This window comes from Carcharhinus amblyrhynchos, chromosome 18, assembly GCF_965287045.1.
Source record: "Carcharhinus amblyrhynchos chromosome 18, sCarAmb.v2.hapA, whole genome shotgun sequence".
NCBI lineage: Eukaryota > Metazoa > Chordata > Chondrichthyes > Carcharhiniformes > Carcharhinidae > Carcharhinus > Carcharhinus amblyrhynchos.
Window position 1 is genome coordinate 32526257 of NC_137341.1, and position 20970 is coordinate 32547226.

Sequence of the window (20970 nt, forward strand, 5' to 3'; positions counted from 1 at the left end):
GAATACTCCATCAAAACCACCTTGTATGCTAATGAACTATTCAGGAAATTGTTACAATATGCAGTGACAATTTATAATGAGGTTATTATAGGTGCGACGTGATTCATTTTGATAGGACAAACTTGTCTATCAGGCTGGTAGGACAAATGTGGATTACAGGATCAATGGCAGGGTTCTGAAGAATGTGGAGGAAGAGGGATCTTGGGGTTCCTATCCACAGATCTGAAGATTGCCACTCAAGCGGCAAGAGCCATGAAGACTTATATAGTGTGTTGGCCTCTATTAACAAGGGGTTGAAGTTTAAGAGCCAGACCTTGGGTGAGACCACGTTTGGAATAGTGTGCGCAGTTCTGGTCACCTCACTATAAAGGAGGATGTGGAAGCATTGGAGAGAGTGCAGAGGAGATTTACCAGGATGCTGCCTGGTTTGGAGGGTAGGTCTTATGAGGCAAGGTTGAGGGAACTGGGGCTTTTCTCTTTGGAGCAGAGGAAGATGAGGGGTGACTTAGAGGTTTATAAGATAATGAGGGGGGATAGACGGAGTGGACGTGCAGAGACTATTTCCTCGTGTGGACGTAGCTATCACTAGGGGGCATAACTATAAAAAGGTTCATGGTGGGAGATATCCGAGGTAGATTCTTTACTTAGTGGTTGGGACGTGGAAAACACTGCCTGCTGTGATAGTGGAATCGGACACTTTAGGAACTTTCAAGTGGTTATTGGATAGGCACATGGAGCACACCAGAACAACGGAGTGGGATAGTTTGATCTTGGGTTCAGACATGACTCAGCACAACATCGAGGGCCGAAGGGCCTGTCCTGTTCTATCTATATTTTGGCAAGCATTGTCACGGTGTTTTTTTTTAAAGACACACTTGTTTTGGTAGTAAGACTAGTTTAGACCAGATCTTACAGAAGAATAAAAGAGCAGGCATGGGTTCATCTAACCTACACTGGCAGTGACTAGATTTCAGAACTTGGAACTAATCCGTTAGTTGTGGGATTGCTAAATTCTATCAGGTGCCACTTCCACTGTTTGGCACGCAAATAGTTCTGTCCTGGAGCTTTGCCGAGTTGACACCTCATTTTAGGTATGCCTGGTGACAGTTCTGGCCTGTGCTCCTGCACTCTTCACTAAACTAAGGTAGATCCTCTGGTAATGTAGGGTGGGGGAATACACTGGCTATGAGATTACAGATTGTTTTTGTACACAGTTCTGTTTCTGCTAATGGCCCACATCTTGTGGATACCCAGTTTTGAATTGCTGCTCATATTCTATCCCATTTGGCTACACAATAGGAGGTTTTGTCAATACGAAGGCAGGACTTAACTCTCGACAAGGACTGTAGTGGTTATTCATATCAACAATGATAGACAGTTGCACCTGCAACAGGTAGACTGGCAAGGATGAGGTGACATAGGCTTTTCCCTCACCACCTGGCACAGATCTAGTATAGCAACAATGTCCTTTAGGACTTGGCCAGCTCAGTCAGTAGTGGTGCTACCAAGCCACTCTTGGTGATGGACATCAAAGTCCCCTCATGACATGATACCATGGGATTTCATGGGTCCACAATAAATGTTGAGAACTCACACGACAACTGGCTCCTGACTGTATGCCACTATGCCAACACTCTTTGGTCAGTTTGCTCTGCTGGTGGAAGAGGACATAGTTACATTTGGTGACTATAGTGTCTGGGGAATTGGCCAGTTGAAAAATATGATTCAATGAGTATGACTACTCATTGGGACAGCTCTCAATTTTGGCACAAGCCCCCAGATTTAATAAGGAAGACTTTGCAGTATTGACAAGGATTTGATTTGCTATTGTCATTTCTGGTTCCTAGCTCAATGCCAGGTTGTTCACCTGATTTCATTCCTTCTCGACTTAATACTAGATTGATACACCCAGGTGGCTTGCTAGGCCACTGCAGAGTGAGTCAACCATATTACTGTAGGTCTGAAGTCAACTGCAGGCAAGACCAGATTTCCTTTCCCAAAGCACTTTAGTGAAAGATTTTTTAAAAAAGACAACTGGCAACAGTTTCATGGTCACAATCACTGAGACTAGCTTTTAATTCTAAATCTATTAACTGTTCCCAGAACATTAGCCTGAAACTTATGAATTCCTAGTCCAGTGACCAAACCACTATCGCCCCTCAAGTGCAATATTACTTGCACTGTTCCCTGTGCTGACTACTGAAAGCCCAATCTTCAAATCTCATTGGTTGGTCTGACAGCCTGAAGGGCAATGCCTGAGGATGCATGGAAAGACCATCCCCTCAGTGTCAATTCACCAGCCTGACTTGGACATATGATTATTGTTCAATATCATCAGGTCAAATCCTGGAACTCCCCACATAACAGGAGGGCACCTTCACTACATGGACTGCAGCAGTTCAAGAAAAAGGTGCACCACCACCTTAATGGGCAAATAGGAATGGATAGGTGAATAAATGCCAGCTTTTCCAACACTCATCACAAAAAATTGCATATTCATGTCTATATTTTCCAGCCTATGTGCTGAATTTCAAAATTCAACATTTCACAGCCCATTTACTGACCCAATGCATGGAAACTTACTTGCAAATCCTTTGCTACGTTCTCTGTTCATGTCAAATTTTCAAGAAATGTAGAAACAGGCTTCCAACAGATTTCAACAGCCGGACTAGTTAGGTAGACCAGAAAGTTTGAGTCCAGAGTCTTGGGCACTGCAACTCCTTATCTGTACATGCACTAGTGTAACTGGATGTCCTTTGAAACATGAAAATTTAAACCTGTTCACACATGTGCACTCGCTAAGAACTACATGGAAATGGAAATGTTTCTTGCATGTTACTAGGACACACACTTAGATACATTGGAAACAAAGGCTTCAGTGAATTTGAACCTCACTTGCATATCAATCCAACACAAAAAAAAGTATTGAGCTATACAGGACTATGCAAAGCAGCACTGACACCAACCGGCATCACATTCCCCTTTTAAAATATCAAATACAAAAGTCTCTTGTAAATGTCAAAGTTTAAAGTGAACAACACTTTCAGCAACCAAGTACAAATGGAGTGCTGGAGTATTGCATACAAGTTAGAAACTGAATTTAGGCAAAGTCAGCTGATGTGATCACTGCAACATAGATTAGCATAGATCAAAAGACCAACACAAGACCATGCTGAGTTTATGAAGTCAAGCTTCAGTAGCATTGGCCGATGCAATGTTCTCATTACCATATTGAAGGACCTCAAGAAGGCATCTAATCTTTGTAGAAAATGTGAATATAGGTACTTAGCAATTAGGAGAAGTAGGCAATTCAGCCCTTCAAGCCTGCTCCACCATTCAATCAGATCATGGCTGCTCTCAAATCCATCTCCCTGCTTGATCTATATATCCCTTTAACTTTTTTTTAAACCCATTTTGAACTTTCCAGTTATGACAATTTGAAATGCTTCGTAATACTGTCTTTGAGATATTTTAAGTATATTTCTGCAGAAAAAATTAGCTGATGCAATGTGGATTTTGATAAAGGCTCCTCTCTCCAGGTCAAAGGAGTAATGCATGCATGTGTACATACCTTGTGACAAACATTCTCTACTCAGACAGAATGTCACTAGGTTTCTGGACCCACTTTTCAACTTGTGCCTTTTCTGGGTCTGCAGTTCTTTTCAGTCATTAATCACATCAAACAGATGATTCATTACAGTGAACAGCATCAAGAAACTCCAGGATCAAATGTCAACATAACAGGTGCTCTGGGGATTATTCCTCCCCAAAGATCTGCAAAACAATTTTCCATTCACCCATTTCCAATCAGCACTACATTTTGCTATGGAGATAAATACTGACAGCAGCAAGCACACAAGAGAGAGTTGGGCAATATGTAATATGTGAACAAGCCTCCCATCTCCTTTAACCTGAAGCATTTCAAATTTACTTGGATTATGAGATTGGATCACCCTCCAAATTAATAGAAATTATCATATGCCATCTCAAGGTAAATTAAGGACAAGGAAAATCATTCAGCCTATCTTTACTCAACCATCACAATGATGCTACAGCTTCCTTAATACAGCATGGCCAGAATTTTTCTTCCTACCTGCCAGGAAATCAGAGCGAGTGAAACGTGGGCCATGGAAAGGTCCGTTGACCTCAGGTGGGATTTTATGGTTTCAGGATGCATGAGGCCATAAGATCCCACCCCATATATAGATTAGCATGTCAAGAAATGTTAACCTTAAAATTTGCCTTTTGTGGGCTTGAAGTTGCGACTCATTGTACAATTCCTGCAAATTAATTTCCATTATCAAATGCATCTTTTCCACATCATTTACTTTTTACTATCTTGCATACACATGGTATCATGGTTCCTTTAATGGGTGACCAGGCTGAAACCAATAGAGCACAAGCCTGGGCCCAAGTGAGGATGTGCATTCCTGGGGCTGGAAGGCTTCAATTGGAGTCAGAGCATTGTTGAGAGTAGACCTGTATATTTGTGGTGTTACACTCTTGCTTGTACGTAGTTCTTCTCCATCAGTAATTTTTTTAGTTTGTTACGAGCCACATCAAGTCACCTTGACAAGGTTATCTCCCAGCTGGACCGTTACACGGTTGAAATACTAATTGTCTATTGTCTATTCCTACCAGATTGCCCCAACCACCAAGTGTCAAATTTTGTCCTGTCAACCAAACCACAGCTGTGCCCATTCTCATTTCCCCTTCCTTGTAAGCCAGCATTTCATGCAAATGAAAATGTTAGGGCATTGCATCAATGCTATTAGATAAACAATCTAGAAACAAGTTCAAATCCCAACATTTCCAGTAAAGCTCAAATCCCATTCATTTTTAAAATTCTGGAATTAAAAGCTTGATCTTAGTAAAAGTGGCTGGTTCACTCATGCCATTTGCAAGAGAACCTGCTCCTTTTATCTGATTAACAAGACATTAGTCCCACAATAACTGCCCTCCAAAAGTGATCCAGCAAGCTCAGCTATATCAAACAAACAGCCAGCAGGGCAATGAATGGCAGCCTTGCCTGTGGCAACCATAGTTTGAAAATTCAAATGGATAGAGCAACTGCACTAGTGTAACCAATTGTTCACGTTACTGGAGAATTTCAAATTATCCACATGAATCACAATGCCAAGCTCAACAGCAAGTCAGAGTGAGATGAAACGTTGCCCCCAGTTAGAACACAAATTCCCTGTTTCCAGACTCTTGGTATTGAAGCCAAATTGGCTGACCTGCAAATACTAAATCCATAGAAAGCTCTTCACTTCCAATTCATTTAAATGGCAAGATGAAGATACAAACAGAAATATTTCCATACCTCCAGCTTTTAGGCTGCAAGATAGATTAGTTGTACTTCTAGTGGCGACAGGCTTCTTGCAGGAAGTAACAGGAAGCAGTACAGTTCAAACAAATAACAGTTTGTGAAACCAGAGAATGAAGCAACAAAAATATATAATAGACAAAAGCTTTTTCTTTGAAGCGAGGGGAGGAGGAACTATAACTAGCACAACCTGTTCTCTCAAGACAGGAACCCGTTTCCAATATCATTTAAACTGGACACATCCCATGAGTGATAAAAAAGTGACCAGGCTTGGGAAATAAATATTCCACAATACACATTTTGAAAAGAGAATGGAAAAATAAGAGGAACCCTGACAGTAAAGGATGAAGAAAAGGAAAAAACCTCATGGTAAATTCATGGGGTTACAGCTGGTAGGAACTGAGCTCAGTATGGTGTAAAGGGTGGGGGAAATTAAGGAAGATTTTGCGCAAGTCTTCAGGACTAAATACTACACCTAGCATTTTTAAACATGAGCAATGGTGCACTAGGACAAAAAATTAATTTAATTGGATTAATCTATTAGTTCATAAGATATAGGAGCAGAATTAGGCCATTTGGCCCATCCAGTCTGCTCCGCCATTCAATCATGGCTGATCAGAACACAAGAACTAGGAGCAGTAGGAGGCAATCTGGCCCCTCAAGCCTGCTGTGCTATTCAAGATCATGACTGATCTTTGTGGACTCAGCTCCACTTACCCACCTGCTCACCATAACCCTTAATTCCTTTACTGTTCAAAAATGTATCTATCCTTAAAAAGATTTAATGAGGTAGCCTCAAGTGCTTCGTGGGCAGGGAATTCTACAGATTCACAACCCTTTGTCTGAAGAAGTTCCTCAACTCAGTCCTAAATCTGCTTCCCCTTACTTTGAGGCTATGCCCCCTAGTTCTAATTTCACACACAAGTGAAAACAACTTCCCTGCTTCTACCTTATCTATTCCCTTCATAAGATTATGTTTCTATAAGATCTCCCCTCAGTCTTCTGAATTCCAATGAACATAGCCCCAGTCTACTCAGTCTGTCCTCATAAGCCAACCCTCTCAACTCTGGAATCAACCTAGGTGAATTACCTCTACACCCCCTCCAGTACCAGTATATCCTTTCTCAAGTAAGGAGACCAAAACTGTATGTATGCTCTTCATCCCCATTTTCCTGCCTTCTCCTCATAACCTTTCAACCCATTACCAATAAAAATCCATCCAACTCCTCAAATTTACTCACTGTCCCAGCATCTCAGTGAACAGCATCTGTGAATTACAATGAACATATTAGTTCTTCATTAAGAATGTGGTGTATTGGAACAAACAGCCAGATCCACAGGAGCATAAGTGAACTGGAGTTTACAATTCACTGGGCAGATCACATTTAAGCACTTGGTTCACTTCCATTCTAGTCATAATGCCACAACAATCCAAATACTTCGAAGCGTGTTGAGAAGAGCAAGTAGATTGATTCAAAGAATGCAAGAATGGGCTTTTGAACTTCAAAGTTCAAAAGGACACAAGGCTGCAGAGTGGGCAGGCAAGTGGCACATGGAATTCAATTCAGACAACTGCAAAGATATGTTTCAGTAGGAAGAATGAGCAGGAGATACAAAATAAATGCAGGCAGTAGCACAGGGACATGGGGTATGCGTGCACAAATTATTGAAGATGACTGGGCAGGTTGAGAAAGTGGTTAAAGTGCATGGAATGCTGGGCTTCAGGAAGAGTTCAAAAGCAAGAAAATTATAAACCTCAAACACTGGTTTCACCTTAGTGTCTTGTGTCCAGTTCTGGGAACCACACTTTAGGAAGGACATGAAGGTGGAAGGTGCAGTAAAAATTCAGAGGAATTGTTCTAGGGACGGACTTCTGATATGTGGATAGATGGAGAGGCTAGGACTTTTCTCAGAAAAGATTAAGGGGAGATTTGAGAGTGTTCAAAATCATGAGGTACCTGAACAGAGCACATATGAATCAAGAATCAGATGACCTTGATTTAAAGGTGATTGGCAAAAGCAATGAGGAAAAACACTTATGCAGCAAGTGGTTAGGATCTGGAACGTTCTAAGAATGTGGAGGAAACAGATTCAAATCATAGCTTTCAAGAGAACTGGATATTATCTAAAGAGAAAACATGCAAGATTACAGGGGAGTGGGACTAGATGAGTAGTTCTTGCAAAGGGCATTAAAGACATAATGGGCTGAATGGCCTTCTTCTGGGCTGCAACTATTCTATAATTCTAATAGGCTAAAGAATCTCCAGCAATTATAGCCTGAAGGAAAGATCATAAAGATGTGGGATTGGGAACTTCAGCTATATAAAAGATTAAGGATGTTGGAAATCTGAAATGAAAACAGAAAATGATGGAAGCACAGCAGCTGTGGAGAGAGAATAAGTTAAAGTTCCAAGCTGTAGCCTTTCATCAGAATGGAGAATTAGTTCTTTGAACTAAAGAAATGATGAGAAGCAGGAACAAGGGAATATCTCCAATAGGGTGGAGGGTCAGAAAGATTAGTGATGGAAGGCTTCATGGAGCAGTAATAGGACAAAAATAAAGGGTGCATCTAGAGAGACTGAAGGCAGGAAAGCTATATGAATGCAAAATAATTCTGAAAGAAAAACCAAACAGAGGTTTAATCAAAAATTGATCAAAGACAGAAGGCTGTAGAAGTTCCCAGTCAAAAGGGAAAGAGTCAACCTTTCAGGTCTGTGACTTTGAGCTTGAGAAACAGCATTTCATAAAAATGCAGAGGAGATTCACAAAAATGTTGCCTGGGTTGGAGTACTTCAGCTATGGTGGTTCAGTTGGGGTTGTCCTCCTTAAGATAGGGAAGGCTAAGGGGGACCCGATTGAAGGGTACAAAATTATGAAGGACACAAAATTATGAAGGGCAGATTTGTAGATAGAAAGAATTTTTTTCCCCTTAGAAGGCTCAAAAACCAGGGGACAGGACCTTAAATCAATGGGCAGGAAATTTGGAGGGGATTTGAGGAAAAATTTTCACCAAGGGCAATGGGAATCTGCCCGAAAGGGTAGTAGAGGAAACCCTCAACATTCAAGAAACAATTAGATGAGTACTTGAAACACTGGAGCGTGTAAAGCTACGGACTAAGTGCTGGTAAATGGGATAATAGACAGGTGCTTGATGGCTGGCACAGAAATGGGCCAAAGGCCTCTTTCTGTGCTTTATAACTAGAGCTTTGAGATTCTCAGCCTCTTCCTTTAAAGATTATTAACTGATCTTTGCAAGCTCCTAAATATCACTGAATTCTGCAGTCAACTCGAATGGTTGTTTGCACATCAGGTGTTTGCAGCTAAGAGGAGTGAAGTTAACTAAAACAAAATGTAATGCTTAGTTCAGAGAAATTAGAAAACCATGATAAAAGGAGGCCCTTCAACTCATTGCATATGCACTACCAAAAAAAGCTATCCATCCTAATCCTATTTTCCACCTCCTGGTTCATTGCTCTTTAGAATTTGCACTCAGTAAAAAAACATTTTATGGCAATAAAGTGTCATGAGCATTTGTATTTTTAATCACTCTTCCAGACCAAGTTTTAGGTCCCCACTATCCTCAGAGTGAAAAGAATCTCAGTGGCTCTCCAGTCCTTCCATCAATTTAAATCTATGCCGCAGACCCCTGGGCTAAAGGAAATTAATCTAGATAGGAATGACCTCTCTCACCCTTCATTATTTTTAATTAACTCTTGATTTGTGAATATCATTGGCAAGCCCAGCAATTTCTTGCTCCTCCCCTAATTGCCCTCAACAAGAGTGAGCTGCCTTCTTGAAATAGCTTTAAATACTATGGTGAGGTTACTAGTATCAATGGGGCACTTAACTATTAATTACAAATGCTAGCTTGGCCAGAGCTGGAGTATGAGGCTGAACTTGGGATCCATACTCTATGATAGATTTGGAATGGCTATTGGATAGTCCAGGGTTGACTAGACTGGAAAACCAATGGTTGTTCTCAGGCCTGGAAGGGGTGGGATGATAAGGGTATTAAACCACTGAAACCTTTTTAAGGATTCCTGTATTAGAGGAAGATTGGTGTAGTTCAGTGCTGTGGGAGATTCCAGGATTTCTCAGCAACTGTGAAGGAGCAATTATATAGTTTCTAGTGAGGATGGTGTGTGGCTTAAAGAAGAATTTGCTGGTGGCCCTATGAAATTAAATTTTCTCTGGTTTTATTTAGAAGAGGAAAGGTGGCCCCAACCTATCCAATCTTTCCTCATAGCTAAAATTCTATTTTCCTGTCAACATACTCATACATTTCCTAACTCTCTCCACCGAGTATACCCATCCAGTAATCAGGTCTGCTCACAGTAGCCTTAGAATGAATTAACCAGTATTTCATACAGATCTGACATAATTTACCCAATTACCACATTAGTGGGGGGCACAAAGGAGTACAAAGAACAACCCAGCACGGGAAACAGGCCCTTCGGCCCAACAAGCCCGCGCCGCCGCATCACCCTACACCTATTCTACCCTGCGTGTCTACGAATAGAACCCCTGACTTAGCCAGATTCAGGGGAGAAGTGTCAATTTGGTAAAACCAATCAGCCTAAGAGCACATCTTTGGGGTGTGGGAGGAAACCGGAGCGCCCGGAGGAAACCCACGCATCCACAGGGAGAATGCACAAACTCCCACAGACACAGGCCCCTGTATTTAGATGAGCACTTGAAACATACAAGGCTACAGAGCAAGTGCTAGAAAGAGGGATTGGAATGGATAGGCACTTGTTGGCTGGCACAGACATGTGCCAAAGAGCCTCTTGTGATGCAAAATACTGACTTTATGAAAGCAATCCAGATGCCTTTTTAACCACCTGATCTACCCATCATACTAGCTTTGGGGAACTGGTGAACATGTATTCCTTCTGTTCCCTGACACTTAATTAAGTCAGTCAAGATGAAAGCGCAACTGAATGATTCACAAGACTGCAGATGACAGCAATCATAATCTGAACACTGTTTAGTTACAAAACTAACAAAGTCAGGCGTACTTTCACACTAATTCAGGCAGTTAGCAGCAATTCATACAATGTCATCAAAGGTCAACAAGATAAAAGCTCCACCCCACACCACAGTAGCAACAACCTTGCATGAAAACTTCCATTCTGCAAAGATGCAGCATGGCGACACTGAATCCACAATGAAAGCACAACAGCAGATACCCACAACAATGTCACCCAAACCATTGCCCTGTTATGATCAGCTAACTCTGGGAGTAAGCATGGGTCTTACTAATCTCCAGAGAGCATTTTTTCTTTTGCCTAAACTTTCTGACCAAAGTTAATGAAATATCTCAATGAGATCTGTATCTTAATCTTGAGAGATATATACTATTGACTCAAAATGGTCATGAAAGATTTTCAAGTATTAACTTGCTATGAATAAATCTGCTGAGGAAATTTGTAACTGTGTAAAGACTCTTAACATTGATGATGCAGTTGACCCTTCATACGGCAGGGTCTTCCACTCCAGGTCACATTTAAACACGCATTACTGAAAATTCAAGAAAGCAGTCTCTGAAGTTCAGCTGCCCTTCGAGAGCAGCGCAGTGGCTCCAGTGTCTGTCACCTACTTATCCAACATGACTGTAATGTCAAGTCTATGCCCTGCCAAAACCAATCACGAGCTTGCATTGACATCTACTCAACATGCTTTTAGGGCTACTCACTGCCAGCCATTAGAGCAATGCATAAAGCCAAGTTAATGAGTGACTCTCAAGTTTGCAGCAGGTCCATTGTTTTCTTCAAAACAAATTTGAAGAGAAAGACTTGCAACCATGGATGAGAAAGAGGGTAGAACATCAACATGCCTGACTGAAATGCTGAAGGAAAAAAAGAGTTTTAACATTGGAGTGACAGTCTGTTCACCCTGCTATATAGGGGATTACAACCTACAGATTTGAAATTCTAGATTCAATTTGTGCATGACTGGAAGCAAAATGAGCTTTAAAAAGTTAACAAAATATTAATAAAATGCTGAAAGGAGAGCTTCTCTGACATTGTAGCAGTTCCTCAGTACTGCACTGATGTGTCAGCTTGGCACAAACATTCAAATCATGGCGGGTTGCAACTTCAAAATTCTGACCCTGAATGAACCACAGTTTATTAACAAATCAAACGTCACGAAGGATAATCAACCTTTGGACTTTGCTGTGTGGTCAGTTCTGGAAAGTGAAGTTAAAATGAACAGCATAAATGGACCATATGTACATATGAAAAACACAAGACTGAAGGTGTGATTTCTCTGCATCAAAGTACTCGCCTCAAAACAGGTGAAGTCCTCAAACTCCTCTGTGCAGGGCAACACATCATCCTCATTCCCAAATCCAGCATCATAGTTCTGGCTATCAGAATCTGCAGGAAAGCAAGCACAAATATTAGGAAAAATTCCAAGGAACAATATAAATTATTTAGAAAGGCAGGGATTAATCAAGGGTAGGCAGCATAGATTTAAGGAAAAATGTTGTATGACAAACTTAGTTGACTTTTTTTTTTTGCAGAGGTACAGCATAGTCTATATGGATTTTAATTAGATTTTTGCCAGGCTGCCATACAGCAGACTGGTCAGAAAGTTAAATGCCCACAGACCACAAGGGCTCAGTAGTAAGTAAAAGGATGGCTGCTTCCAGAAAATTACGCACGTGTCAAGAACTATATCCTTGGCAATGTGTGATATCCAGCAATAATTTTGACTCAAATTTATGCGTGATTATAAAGTTTGCTAATAAAGTTGATCGTGAGGTTCATAAAAAGAAGAAAGCAATGGACTGGTCAGGGGGGCATAAGAATGACAAATGGAATTCAATTTGTGGATGTGATATGTAATGTATTTGATGCAAGGGAACACAATAAATAGTACAATGGGGAGCAGTGGAGAGGAACAGAGAACTTGGGGTGCAAATCCACACATCCCTGAAATAGCAGGATAGACAGATAAGTTGATTGCAAAAGGCAAACACGGGTTCCTTTATATTCTACGCTTTGGCCTCGAGATTATGTTAGAATGACATTGGACACTAGTTCAGACTGCAGCTGGAGTACTGTGTACAGTTCTGGTCACTGCATTATTGTGAACATCTCCACATCCCTTTACAGGAGGAATAAGATTCAAGAGGATGTTGCCAGAAATGGAAAGTTTTAGCAATGGAGAAATTTGGATAGCCTGGGGTTGCTTTCCTCAGGACAAAAGGAGGCTGAGCATAAGGTTTAAAATTACGAGGGACCGAGATAAAGGAGATAAGATGAACCCATTTCCCTTCAGAGGGAACAGATTTAAAGAATTGATGGAAAGGTTAGAGGAGAGTTGAGGGGCAATGCTTTTAACCAAAGGGTGGGAGTCTGGAATTCTGCCTGAAATTGTGATAGAGGCAGGAACCCTCATTGCATTTAAAAAAGCGCCTGATGGAAGAACAATTAGCCTGGGTAACTCTTTTGACCAGCACAACCCAGTGGCTCAACTGGTTCTCTTCTGTGCCATATGTTTCTTAATGTTTATACGGTGTCTTGAACTTATCACACAAGCGTAGATGCATGCCTTGTCTAGGCATATGTGCACACAAACACACAAGATACCTAACCAGTTTGATTTTTTTTGAGCCAAAAGGTTGATTCAGCATTATAGCTGGAAGTACCTGCAGATATAGGTAATTACTTATCACTTACGTGGTTTGAAATCCATTCATGTGTCACATTTCCCTCAAGCTGAACACCAGAAAGACCTAAGCCATCATTCTGCGAATGTGCCACAAACACTGTCCTTACATATAACTATTCCATTTTCCTCACTGGTCTCAGGCTAAACCATATTTGTAACCTTATTGACTCTTGATTGCTGCAGCCTTCTCCAGTCCTCGGAATGTGGTCTTGTGCGTCTACCTTTAATTTCAATATTGGCAGCGGTGTCCTCAAGTGCCAGTGCCCCAGATTTTAGAATTCTTTCCACAAACCCCTCAAATCTTTGGCTTAATTTTTTTTGCCTCTAAACAGCTAGAGATGTTTCTCTGTTAAAGGAAATACCCATAACTATTAGCCAATGTTGTATATAGAGCACTGTAAACATTGGTCAGGTCACAGGTGAAGCACTTAATGCTGCAATGGGTACTTACTATAGATTGAACTAAAGGCAGAGTGTGTTCAGTGTTGATTGAGAACCAGGGTCTTCAATACAAGATTCTAAGAGGCTTGACAAGGTTAATATTAAAGGGAATGCTTCTCTTTATGGGGAGTGTAGAATTGGAGACAATGTTTCACACTAAAGAACTGTCGATTTAAGACAGATGAGGAAAATATCATCTGAGGGTCATGAATCTTTGGAATTTTCTGCCACAGAGCTGTGGAGAGGAATCACGTATATATGGATCAAGTTTTCATACTTTTGAATTACAGGAGGAGCAAAGTTTAAGGAGAAATAGGCAGGAAAATGGTATTGAGGTCAAAATCACCTTTGTGATCTTTGAATAGCAGAACAAGCTCCTACTCCTGCTCTTATTCCATATGCCATGGATAAAAAATATACTTTGACAGCAAATATTACTATTTCTATGTAGACACAGGTCAGAGGAAACTTGATAAAAATCAATACTGTGGTTTCGAAATTGAGCACTTGGAAACCATTTCCCCTGTCAATTTAAAAGTCAGTAAAAGCGAGGAGAAACATTAGCAGAAAACTCTACAAGTACAGTTGATGGGACTTGGAGTGCTTTGCTAGCTTGAGTGTTTGAGCAAAGATCACGCAGAGATTAAAGGAAAAACTAGGGAGAGATCTGCAAAATATTTGCAGTGAAATTTGTATCTTTGTTGCAACAGTATTTTTTCAAGTCCTCATTTCATTTCAAATCACATTCTTCCCATGCCATCCCCATCCCACATCTTACCCCTTCTTCCTAAGCTATTCCCACTTCATATCTCGCTCCCCTAACATGCTATCCCACCTAATCCCTTCGGCCAAGGTAACTATTTTTGGGTTTTCCTTATCTCCCACTGTTTTGTTTCCTCCACCAATATACTTCTACCCCACCACCAATCATTGGCAGTGACACATGTCTTCCACCAGCACCCCTCCCTCCCCCCATGTCCTCTGCATAGGCCACCAAACCAAAGCCAACACAGATAAAAATTGTAATATACATAATATAAAAAGGACCATGGAGAGGAAAAAGACAAATGAGAATATTTTTTGATTCACTCTAGCAAAGAGCTGATACAGACAATGGACTGAATGGTATGTCATTTATCATATGTCAGAGTGATTTTGTGGAAATGGTGCATGCAATTAGTTTATAGTTAAATTCTTTAACAGTAGAAGAAGCAGTGCCCCCTGCCTGGAGGAGTATTATTCACAAATTTGGAGCTTGAGCACACAGTTTAATTGCATCAGTGCATTTCTATAACCATTAGGATACAGGAAAACATGTTTTTTTTTTAATGAAAAAAGTCTGTTGTCGCTAAATTGGGCAAAGATGTCAAAACAAATCAGGTCACCATAAAGAAGAGCTCCATTAACAACATTATTGCGTAGAGAATCAGTCAGGGAATGATGAAAATGAGGAACCTACTGAACTGGAACAAAAACAAGAGCTGGAAAACAATTCGGTCACAAAGGATTAAAAATATCAGACCATTAGAGCCTCCTGTGGCCAGTTCTCAATGATGTCTCTTACCTTACAAAGACAAAAACTACTGCCAATTCAGTGTTTCAGAGGGCTAACATTCAGTGACCACTAGAGATAGAAGAATGTGAGCAAAGATCTCCCACTCTCAACAATGCCCCAAATTAAGCTTCAAATCACATGAGGAATTGGTTTGCTTATGGACGTTATAATTCCTGTAGTTAGGCTCCCTCCCAGCTGTACAATCAGCCAGGGAGATCTTGAAGCATAATCTGGAGAGAAGCCAGCCAAGAGAAAACACAGGGTACATGAAATATTCACTACTCTAGAGAAAATAAGACTTGGAATATTTCAATGCAAGGCAAATTTTAAATTTCTAACAGGTAAATTGGAAGGAAGGTACTTCAGTTCAAAGGCAGTCTAACAACAGATGTATCCCCCACTTTGCAAAGTTCACAAAGCATTTTCTTTTAGTTCACTCGAGTCAAAAGAATGTGCCCCACTTCAGGGCATGAACATTTATGGTGGGCCAACGCTTTAGGCAGTAAGGAGAGATCATTCTTTGGACAGTGCATTTAAACTGAGATGCAGTTGGTTTTTGCAGAATCCTCCAAGTTGATGTTAAAGATCCATTTGAAGCTGGGCAGTGTTCTCCTTCCTACTTTCACTAACATCCTTCCCTTAGCCACCACTGCTGGAAACAGACTGAGAATTTATTTCATTCCATGGGACTTGGCTAAGAAATGACTTCATTTTACAGTAATCGATTGTGCCATAAACCTCAAATTTGATTTATTACCACATTAAGAGTGAAAAGTATTGTTTCTTGCATGCTATACAAAGCATAGTGTTCATAAAGAAGAAAACGAAAAAATGCAGAATGTTACCATCATAGCTAGGGTGTAGAGAAAGATCAACTTGATGCAAGGCAAGTCCATTCAAAAGTCTGACAGCACCAGGGAAGATGCTGTTGAGTCAGTTGATCTGTGACCTCAGACTTTTGTATCTTTTTCTTGATGGAAGAGAGTATCCAGGGTGCGAGGGGTCCTTAATACATTGACTGCTTTGCCAAGGCAGTGGGAAGTGTGGACAGAGTCAATGGATGGGAGGCTGGTTTGTGTGTCGGATTGGGCTACTTTCACGACCTTTTGTAGTTCCTTGCAGTCTTGGGCCGAGCAGGAGCTGTACCAAGTTGTGATACAATCAGAAAGAATGCTTTCTATGGTGCATCTGTAAAAGTTGGAGAGAGTCATAGCTGACATGCCAAACTTCCTTAGTCTTCTGAAAAAGTAGAGGCATTGGTGGGCTTTCTTAGCTATAATGTTGGCACCAGGGGTTTGGGGGGTGTGTGTGTGTGTGTGTGTGTGTGTGTGTGTGTGTGTGTGTGTGTGTGTGTGTGTGTGTGTGTGTGTGTGTGTGTGTGTGGAAAATCACAAGGACAGGTTGTTGGTGATCTGGACACAGCCTTCCTACTACGTTTCATTCTCTACTATAGTACTACTTCTACTTCCTATGACTATTTTCTAAATGTGACACAACAATGTAAAAATTCCTTATAGTATACACCAATTGTTTGGTCATAGCTTGGTCAATATGGGACAGAATTTCATGGTGCAAAAAGTGTGATTATCCTAGCCAACACTTCTAGAACCTTCAGCCAAGAATGTGGCATTCCCTCCAAGGTATTGGATTCTTTCAATTTAATTTTACATTCAGGGCAACACAAAAACTCTATCCCAGGACCGTAGGGTGCAACATTAAGCGTATAGAAGGTTGTTCAGTACCATGTCAAAAGACTTGCGCAGGATATCATTGAACTTGTCACACAGTATGTGCAGCAATGGAAAAGTCAAAATTAAATGAAAGGGAAATCATGTTTAGACAACTGAAGAGACAACTCAGTTGAGTACTTTTCTCCACCACATGGCTTTAACTCAAATGTTATGACAATAATGTAGTTCTTCATAGAATCCCTGCAGTGCAGAAGGAAGCCACTCAGTTCACAGACTGCACTGACAACAATCCCACCCAGGTCCTATCCCCATAACCTTGCTTATTTACCCTGTTAGTAATCCTTCTGCCACTAAGGAGCAATTTAGCATGGTCAATGAACCCAACATGTGTATCTTTGGAGCATGGACAGAAACCAGAGCACTTGGAGGAAACCCATGCAGTCAGGGGAGATCATGCAAGCACCAGACAACCAGTCACCCGAGGTTGGAATTGAACCCTGGTTTCTGGCACTGTGAGGCAGCGGTGCTAACCACTGCCACTGACCAAACCTTGATGTTTTTCCCTGCCTGGTTGGTGCTTTAACTATGGAGTGAGTTTTCATGAAGTGAGCTTTCAACTCATTGGAGAGATTTCAGGCCAATCCACATTCCTGCTCTGAAACTTTTACTTATCTTTCCAATGCTGTGATAATTTCCACCACAGCAGTTGAGACAATCCACAAACATTCTAAAGTAATGTTGATTGGCCACATTTCCCAATGTTAGTGGATCCTTTAAAAAATTCCAGGATCCATGTCTTCACCAGAAACATTCAATTCTTCCTTGGGCCATATCCCATCAGTTTAACAAGTTCAGTTGAAATCCTTCCATTGGTTTTTGGGATATATTGTTTACAAAACATTAGGTGAAAACATGACCTCTTTAGGTAGGAAGGCAAATTGGAAAGATTTGCACAGAAACGCCAGGTGGGATTCTATAGATACAGTCTCGCCTCAGCCCTACAGTTCCGTGCATAGTTTTGGCTTCCCTTTGGCGTTCAATGCAATTTACACCCGTTTTGAGCACGAGGTCAGAAAGACCATGCCCTCTACCCTGGAAGCCTTGGATGAACCTGTATCTGAGGTTACCATTGCAGATGTCAGAGCAGCTTTCTCAAAGGTCAAAGTACAGAAAGTGACTGGCCCAGATGGGCTACCTTGACAAGCACTCGGATCCTGCATGGATCAGCTGGCAGGGGTACTCATATCCTCACAACAACCCAAGGTCCCTATTTGCTTAAAGATGAGAATCATCGCTAAAGAAAAGCCAGGCAGTGTATCTTAATGACTATCGTCTGGTGGCTCTGACATCCATCATTATGAAGTGCTTTGAAAGGCTAGTCATGGCACGAATCAATCCATTACAGTTTGCCTACTGCTGCAACAGGTCCACAGCAAATGCCATCTCCCTGGCCCTACACTCAACCCTGGAACATTTTTCTGCATGGAGGTTGGTCACCAGTGGAGTGTCCCAGGGATCTGTTCTAGGACCCTTGCTGTTTGTCATTTTCATAAATGACCTGGACGAGGAAGTGGAGGGATGGGTTAGTAAGTTTGCTGACGATACGAAGATTGGTGGTGTTGTGGATAGTCTGGAGGGATGTCAGAAGTTGCAGCGCGACATAGATATGATGCAAGACTGGGCAGAGAAGTGGCAGATGGACTTCAACATGGACAAATGTGCAGTGGTCCATTTTGGCATGTCCAATGGGATGAAGGAGTACAATATCAAGGATAGGACACTTAGCAGTGTTGAGAAGCAGAAGGACCTTAGGGTCTGGGTCCATAGGACTCAAATTGGCCTCGCAGGTGGAGGATGTGGTCAAGAAGACGTATGGTGTGCTAGCCTTCATTAAATTGAGGGACTGAGTTTAGGAGTCGGGAGGTAATGCTGCAACTTTACAAGACCCTTGTCAGACCCCACTTGGAGTACTGTGCGCAGTTCTGGTCGCCTCACTACAAGAAGGATGTGGAAGCTATTGAGAGGGTGCAGAGGAGATTTACAAGGATGTTGCCTGGATTGGGAGGCATGCCTCATGAGGATAGGTTGAGGGAGCTGGGTCTCTTCTCCCTGGAGACACAGAGATTGAGAGGCAATCTGACAGAGGTTTATAAAATGTTGAGAGGTATAGATAGGGTGGATTCTCAGAGGCTATTTCCCAGGGCTGAAATGATGCTGGGGAGCAGGTACAAAGGAGATGTCAGGGGCAAGTTTTTCACTCAGAGGGTGGTGAGTGAGTGAAATCAGCTGCTGTCAGTGGTGGTACAGGCAAACTCACTGGGGTCTTTTAAGAAACTTCTGGATGAGTACATGGGATTTAATGGGATTGAAAGTTGTAGATAGGCCTGGTAGGTATGGATATGATTGGCGCAACTTGTGGGCCATAGGGCCTGTTTGTGCTGTAATGTTCTATAATAAAGACACCTATTCATTATTCCTACAAAATGCATCTCCAAACTCCGTGGTATGGGCCTCGGCTCCTCCCTTTTAGGCTGGATCCCGAATTTCCTAACCCACAGGCCACAATCAGTAAGGATAGGCAACAGCACCTACTCCATGATCATCCTCAACATCAGTGCCCCACAAGGCTGTGTTCTCAGCCTCCGACTATACTCCTTATACACCTGTGCCTGTGTGGCCAAATTCCCCTCCAATTTGGATTTTCAAGTTCGCTGATGATACCACCATAGTGGATCAGATCTCAAACAATGACAAGACAGTACAGGAATGAGATAGAGAATCTGGTGGACTAGACGACAATCATCTCTCCCTCCGTGTCAACAAAATGAAGGTGACTGATATCAACTTCAGGAAGTTGAGGGGGCATGCCCCTGTCCACATCAACAGGGACGAAGTAGAAAGGGTCAAGAGGTTCAAGTTTTTAGGTGTGCAGATCACCAACTTGTCCTGGTCCCCACACGCCGACACTATATTTAAGAAAGCCCGCCAATGCCTCTCACCAACATTTACAGGTGCACCATAGGAAGCTTTCTTTCTAGTTGTATCACAGCTTGGTACAGCTCCTGCTCTGCGCAAGACTGCAAAGAATTACAAAAGGTCATGAATGAAGCCCAATCCATCATGCAAACCAGCCTCCCATCCATTGACTTGGTCTACACTTCCCACTGCCTTGGCAAAGCAGCCAGCATAATTAAGGACCCCACTCATCCGTAGACACTCTCTCTTCCACATTATTCCATCGTGAAAAAGATACAAAATTCTGAGGACACATTCCAACCAACTGAAGAACAGCTTCTTCCCTGCTGTCATCACATTTTTGAATGGACCTATCTTGCACCACTACCTGCCTGCTCACCATGAAGCCCCACACTATCCTAAGTTGGAACAAGTGTCATTCTTACACTGTCACTGGATCGACTCTGCAGCTCCCTTCTATTGCACCACAGATTGCAGAGGTTCAAAAAGGCAGCTCACCACTGCCTTCAAGAGCAATTAAGAAAACAAATGCTGGTCTTGCTAACAATGCCCACACCTCAAGAAAGAATAAAAAGATTTTTGAATACAAGGGAATAAAGAGATGTAGAAATACAATGAGGAAAGTGGAGTTCCTATAGAAGTTCAGCCATGAAACAATGCCAGAGCTGGTCTGAGTGCACATTTGACTTGCTGTTATTTTATATTCCCTGAATTTAATCCTTGCACAAAGATCTGATACTAACTAAAGTAAATATAGATCTGTGCTGTAACCACTCATATTGGGAAGAATGCCTTGCCTAGTAGTCAAACCCAGCACAATTTATCCCAGATTCTGGTCAGCCCTCAGCAGATGAGGAGTCATCTGTTACATATGCAGCTTCTCTCAACAACACAATTTTCCAGAAGTGAAATAAAGTTATGCAGGAATGGGGATAAAGAAGAGATAGTTTTAACAAGATTCAGATACAGGGGAGTTACTGCACAATTTACTCCCTGCTGTGCCCCTGCACTTTGAGCAGCTTTTTGTGCTGGTTCGTCAGCATACTTCAAGGACAAAAAAACAGGGACTCATTAATACCATTACAATGCAAGTTTAAAAGGCTGATGCCATTACCCTCTTGGCCTGTTCTCCCTCCCCTCACACCAAGATGCACTGCATTCTGACAACCATTAACTACAATAGAGTGGAATTTGTTTAGGCAGCCAGATTTACAATGTAGTGTACAGCCCTGTACATGCCAAACTATTAGTGCATGCAACAGCCTGAATATTAAGCCTTGTAATCAGCCTCCCACTGTGCA

At 41.7% G+C, this 20970-nt stretch overlaps 1 protein-coding gene across 3 annotated transcripts in view; it reads right to left on the reverse strand.

Moving 5' to 3' along the window:
* Positions 1-20970, reverse strand: part of rab11fip3 (RAB11 family interacting protein 3 (class II)) — a 104693-nt gene that overhangs the window by 45509 nt on the left and 38214 nt on the right. For all 3 annotated transcript variants that reach the window (XM_080206691.1, XM_080206692.1, XM_080206693.1), the window contains exon 3: positions 11615-11706. In XM_080206691.1, the coding sequence (XP_080062817.1) occupies positions 11615-11706 (92 nt within the window). The remainder of the gene's footprint in view (positions 1-11614; positions 11707-20970) is intronic.